The sequence below is a fragment of the Vollenhovia emeryi genome, unplaced genomic scaffold (assembly GCF_000949405.1).
Source record: "Vollenhovia emeryi isolate VEMERY1.0 unplaced genomic scaffold, V.emery_V1.0 DF939497.1, whole genome shotgun sequence".
NCBI lineage: Eukaryota > Metazoa > Arthropoda > Insecta > Hymenoptera > Formicidae > Vollenhovia > Vollenhovia emeryi.
This window is the reverse complement of record NW_011966869.1, coordinates 38708-44908: the sequence shown is the minus strand read 5'-3', so window position 1 is coordinate 44908 and position 6201 is coordinate 38708. Positions and strand designations below refer to the sequence as shown.

Below are 6201 nucleotides of genomic sequence, written 5' to 3'. Positions count from 1 at the left end.
AAAATGTCTCATACAAAAGTTACATATTTTTTCATGGAGAATCTAAATCTGCAATAAAAAATAGGGGTTTCTATTTAAGATTTCAAAGTCACCCCCCCTCCTGCCCCCGGGGGTGGTGCAGGGGGGTCGTGCTTTATATTAATGGATGACCCTCTTCGAGGTGAACAACTTTTATTGCAACTTTTTTAAAATCCGATTTGTATTTTTCCAAATATTCTGAAAAACAGTTTTAAATGCCTCACCCTGTATAATAGATTATGAATATCTTTGCCTGAAAATTAAATATAGTCATATTTTATAACTAGGTTCGAAATATAAAAGGTAACGATAAAACTAAGTGTTACATTTGTTACTAAAAACTGTAACTAAAAACAGTTACTAAAACAAAGTCATTACGCTGTCGTTACAGTTACAGGAGGAATAGAAAGTCATGTTATTAGCAGTCCGTTACCAAAAAAGTATAATAATTTGTAACAGCGATTCAATTTAAGTAATGCGTTACTTCCATACCCCGATTAAGGCTGCGGTCAAGCTGCCGTTGTAAACGCTTCGAAGCGTTTCTCCTCTCTTTCTATCTTTACTGAAAGAAAAGAGTAGATTACTTCGTTACATTTGAAGCGACAGCTTGACCACAGCCTAGAACTGTTTGATTGGTTTTCACGAGTGCTACATATTCCTGAAATTTGGTAGGTACAACATTTTCTCAACACCCTGTATAGCAGGCGTGCACTTGTATATCACAACGCTCAGTCCATTCTATACGTCGATGGAATACATGGATGAGTATGTGTGCATGTCATATACATCCACAGTACACTCATGCCCATATCCATACATAATATACACGTGTGCACAGCCTCGCACACGCACGTACGCACGCACACACTAATACACATACAAACATACACGATGAACAAACTCGACAGGCAATCTCCACATGGTACACAGTGAATAACACCATAATGCCGGTGATAAACTTCAATTTTCGAAAAGTGTATGACTAGCTTTAAAATTACTCAGTAAAAATCGTAGAATAATTAAAAAAAACGTTTTGTAGGTTGTATTATATATAAATATATTTTAGCACTGTGTTGTATTTTTAAGAAAATTTTTTTATTAAGCTGTGGTATCTAAAATATGTGGTTAAAAAGAAAACACAAAACAATTGCTTTTTAGTATATGTATAACAAAGTACCAACGAAGAAGTTAAAAAGTTTTAAAACTCTAACAGCGCGTTAAAGTTGAAAATCCAAGCTTCAAAATGCTTTTCTAATTTGTCGTTTAAGGTGATTTCTCGTTAAGTTTCAACAACAATTATTTTCAAAAAATAGCACAAAGCATACGAAGTCTTCTCTATTTTTTAGTAGTGTATTTATTTATTAGTAAATAAAAACAAAATTAATGAAAAAAATGTTTAATAGAATTATAAATAATTGTATCTTAAATATGTGTGATACCTTATTAATAATATACTAATATAATAATATAATAATATACTAATTAAAAATTAATTTATGACTACCAAAAATATGACCGTACTTGAAACATAATAAATGTTGCCAATATACTATAAAGTAAAATCAATTGCAGTCGAATAAGTTTGGATTGTTTATAAGGCCATAAACCAACTGCAAGCAAAAGAATACGATTAAAATTAAAGTATCGAGACTTTACGCAGATCATCACTGTTAGTGTTGAAACACGGCGGACTAAGAAGTCGGTACAATTCACTTACCCCTGTTTGTCGATTAATCGATCGTTTCATAACATCTACCTCATAGTGTAAAGACTTATAATCTTCATTTAGGTAGCGTTTAATATTAGCGACATAAAATATAACCATGAGACAAAACAAAAGCGACCTAAGAACTTTTCTTAAGGAAAAGTCTACATAGTCTATATAATAAATTATATAAGGCCTATGAAAATCCTAAAAGGGATTAGTTTCATGCTAAGGGTAATTTAACAAATGTTATTTTCTCACACAAAAATGTTTTATGAGAAGTTTCTTTTTACAAAAGTCACGTAGATATGCTACAATTCCACGTGTCCATTTCAGTGTTTTATTCCAGCTTATAAACTTTCAAATTACGATTGACTAAACATTAAATGACGATAAAACGAATTGTTAGACGACTTTAGGCTGGCAGATAGTTTATTTATTTAAATCCGAAGTTTCGACCGTACGGGTTGTGGTTCTTCTCAAGGAATTCAACAATCTACAAGTTTTCTCAAAGGACATTACAACTCAAAAGTATATAAAATATATATAAAAAGTATATAAAATTTTTTTAACTAATAATTTCACATATCGACTTAATCAACACCTTTATCTTAATTTATAATTTATTTATTTACTGAAAGTATTTATTATTTATTTTTGTTTTATCCTTTTCGACTCCGACTTCGCTTTTATAGCCTAACATATTTTTAAACTAATAATTTTACATACTGACTTAATCAACATTTTGCTCAATACTGGCTGCCGCCAGTAAAGTTACCTCGTCCGTCGCGCTGTGGACTAGGCGACTCTGTCTACCCGTCTCGTCCTTGCCTGTACGTTGTCGTCTTCCTCGTCGGCGAACTCCGGGATCTGCGAGGAAAGGCAATTCACCAGGCTTCCAACCGGAGGGCCGTCTCCAGCGCTTCTGGGAAGCGTCGGGCTCCTCATGGGCGTTGAGCCGGGCTCCGGATTGGCTACGTCCTGAGGTTCGGCTGCTCCTGTCGTAACTCTGTTCACATTTCCTGTAGCCACCATTAGCAACCTTTCGAATTGTTCTTGTTGTAGCTGGTGAGCCAGCCTCTGCTGCTCGAGCATCTCCTCGATGGATGTCAGGACTTGGCGTAGCAGGGGCGTTGATGCCTGCTCCAAGGAGCCTGCCGAGGCCTTCCTTGGTTTGCTGCCCGCCGCTGCCCTCGCTGCCTCATCCTGCAAGTCATGCGGCCCTTGCCGCTCAAGGTGCCTCATGATATTTTCAATGATTGTTTTCCGGTCACCTGTAACGGGCAAACCGTACTTATTTGCTTCCTCTTTTAACTGTTCCAAAGAACATGCTTTGGATCTGGGCCCTGTCCATGGCTAAATTCGCGCGTGTCTTTACCATGCGCTCCCGAATTCTTCTCGGCCCTCTTTGAGGCGGATAGTGGGCAGGAATCCCACTTCTGAAATTTCTGTAAGAGTTTGTAAGGAGGAGGTCCCCGAAGTCTCTCAGAGGAGAGGGGACGGAGAGGATATCTAGGATGGTCGGTTGGATTCTGGAAGGTCCGAGAAAGAACTGACTCTAATAAAGCACTTTTTTAGATCACAGGCTTTAACTTTAATTTATAAGTACTTCTACACTGATATATTCAAAGGCTCTCGAGATAGTACCGCGCGCTTTCCCTTCACGAAGGAGAGGGCTCCGGTTTTCGCAATCTCGGAGCACGTGCGCTCGCTCCGTGGTTTCGCACCTGCGCGTTGTCAAGCGCCAGCGTATTGGCCGCTCGCTATCGGGATATGCGCGAAGCGCTGTCAGCTGGGATGAGAGATCCGCGCCGGCGCAATTCTCACCAAATTCTTACAATATCTTGCAAAATTGAAAAATACTAATACTTATGCATTTAAAATACTATTTTGTACAGGAAGCAATAGATGCTGATAAAATGGATTCAAATAAAGCAATTGTGTGTACAATGTTTGCAACAATACTTGGTTTAGCTTATTATGCTGCAAACGCAGCACCAGAAATATCTAGAAGAAAACGTCGTTGGGGCGTACGTTCAATAAATAGAAAGAGAATAACCAAAGGTCACTTTAATAATTTATTTTATGATATGCAAAAAGTTGTCGAAAAAGAACACTTTTTGGTAAATATTTACCCTTACTTAGCACCCGCCAATCAACTTCCGTTTGACCTTGATGTTGACCTTGACCACTAAAGCGGTCAAGGTCATTACCCAATCCCGTCGCTCATTGTTTGTTAAAAAGTTATGAAGAAAAGAGAGGAAATGTATTTGACATCACATTATAAACATATTTTCACATATAGCTGTTTAGGTTTTTGTGTATTTGTACTTCCGCCGTTGTACTGTTTCACATGGGTTTGCGATTTTCCACGCGAAGCGAGATCCGCTCCACACCTCGGATATAGTGTGGGTAGGGTTATATTTTAACGAGGTGGAGCCCCCCCCCCCGAAGGGGGCGCGGAACATACTGGCTGCGTTCGGGGAGACGCTATTAGCGCTATGAGTAGCTAATGCTAAAATGGCCGTTCGAGGAACAATTGTGGCGCTCACGGTGGCAAGCTCCCCGAACGACTTTCATAACATTGTAAGCGCGTATTATACGAAAAGGTAAGTTGCACTTATGTTACAAAGTACAAGTTTAACACGGACTTAACCGATATTTTCTTAATGAAGATCTCTGATAAACGGGTTCGCAATGTAGCTGTGATCTGTCATATCAAAGACATTGAAAAAAGAGCTTTCATAGAGTGTTTTATTTAAAGGTTATTAAAAAATGTTAATTAATAATTGCCAGCTATTCTTTCCAATGTAGCGAATTATTAACGTAAGAATATCCCAGTACTTTTTACCGTTTCCTTCTCAATGAAATGTTTTCTTTTGCAGAGGTACATTTGCTCTTTCAGTGTGACTTTTTTACATCTTTACAAACGTCTACAGTTCGATACGTGTATTACGGACACCCTGGGGGAGTCCCGTCTGGGCCGTTGAACGGTTCACACGTCTTCCGACGGAAGATAAAAATTTTTGATCTTGCGGGATTGCATCATCCAATAGGAATTGCATCATCCCGCGCGAGGTTCGGTAGTTGGGCCTCTGCATTGTGTGACATTAAAAACGCGATAAAGAAGAAGAAGAAGAAGACGGACACCCTGGTATGTAATATGTATGTATATACAACCTGAACTTTCACGTAAATGTTAATATCGACGTATGGGTGATATTCGGGTGATAAGCTTTGACGGTTGGCTGAAACTTGCTACCGTTTCTGTAGTTTATCTTGGCACAATACACTACCAAATCTAACAAGAATGAACAAATTAATATCGTAGGCTCGAACAACATGGAGGACAATCTTATTGACCCGGCACCGCAACGGATTGCAATTTTGAATGGAATCACAATGATTTTGATGGAGCTTCTTGATTTTTCATCATCAGAAAGTGAAGAAGAAGAAGAAGAATTAGAACATGTTTTGCATATAGTGGAAAAAAGAAAGAAGTTACCAAGATTGGAAAATTACGTAGAGAACGTTGTGCCTGCTTACAGTGATCTACAATTCAAGTCACATTTTAGGTAATTCGAAAATTATGAACTGTACATCGTATATTTTGTATTAAATGATTTATAAAATTTTAGCTTTGTGCATGCATTTATTTATTAAAATATTTATTTGTATTTATTTATTATCCTATGTTCTTATTTTATTTTTCAGAATATCTAGAGGTACATTTGAGTTTATACTTAACATTATCGCCCCGAGATTAAAGAGAACATGTTGGGGAATGTCAATGATATCTCCTGAGAAACAATTTCTTATTGCAGTATGGCGTATGGCAACTCCTGATTCTTATAGGTATGTGTTACTTATGAAATTATCACTTTTTTATGTCAAATGTAGTTCTTACTTATGATCACCAAGTGGTGTCTTTCTTTCAGATCTATATGTGAGAAGTTTAATGTAAGTCGAGCTACTGCTCTCAGTGCCACACGGAGAGTAGTAAGATCTCTATATCATTTGGCACCAACTGTTATCAAATGGCCATCAGGCAACAATGTCCGTGAAGTTTGGACCGGATTTGAAGCTACGAGTAGTTTCCCGAAAGTTATTGGCGCTATAGATGGAACTCGTATAAATATTCCAGCCCCTTGTGTTGAACCAGCATCATATGTGAATCGTAAAGGACACCATTCTATTCAACTGCAGGTATATTTATCCAGACATATGCAAGTATAACAGCTCATTGCATGCTTAAAGTAATGTAAGTTCTATCTATACTATAATGTAATGCTTTTTTGTTTCTAGGCAGTGTGTAACCATAAAACACACTTCACACATTGCTTTGTAGGCCATCCAGGGTCTGTGCATGACCAACGAGTATTCCGATTAAATTATCAGAAGTGCACGAATGGTTAGGGAATCCTGAAAAATTTCCCGATGATTGTCACATCCTTGGAGATGCTGCATATAAATTACAT

At 37.7% G+C, this 6201-nt stretch overlaps 1 protein-coding gene across 2 annotated transcripts; it reads left to right on the top strand.

Annotated features, from left to right (window-relative positions):
• The first annotated feature begins 4176 nt into the window (after positions 1-4176).
• Positions 4177-6195, top strand: LOC105557399 (putative nuclease HARBI1). Of its 2 annotated transcripts, none has more exons than XM_012004643.1 (5): positions 4177-4877; positions 5055-5298; positions 5438-5578; positions 5662-5929; positions 6033-6118. In XM_012004643.1, exons 2-5 carry the CDS (start codon positions 5066-5068, stop codon positions 6069-6071), a joined length of 681 nt encoding a protein of 226 aa, XP_011860033.1. In that variant the 5' UTR covers positions 4177-4877; positions 5055-5065; the 3' UTR covers positions 6072-6118. The 2 variants fall into 2 exon arrangements, with proteins under 2 accessions (XP_011860033.1, XP_011860032.1); XM_012004642.1 differs by having other exon boundaries at positions 4179-4877; positions 6029-6195.
• The last annotated feature ends 6 nt before the right edge of the window (positions 6196-6201 follow it).

Coding starts and splice junctions, on each gene's coding strand:
- LOC105557399 (XM_012004642.1), top strand. CDS start 5,066: ATGGAGGACAATCTTATTGACCCGGCACCGCAACGGATTGCAATTTTG. Junction 5,299..5,437: donor CAATTCAAGTCACATTTTAG/GTAATTCGAAAA, acceptor TTTATTTTTCAG/AATATCTAGAGGTACATTTG. Junction 5,930..6,028: donor ACCATTCTATTCAACTGCAG/GTATATTTATCC, acceptor TTTTGTTTCTAG/GCAGTGTGTAACCATAAAAC.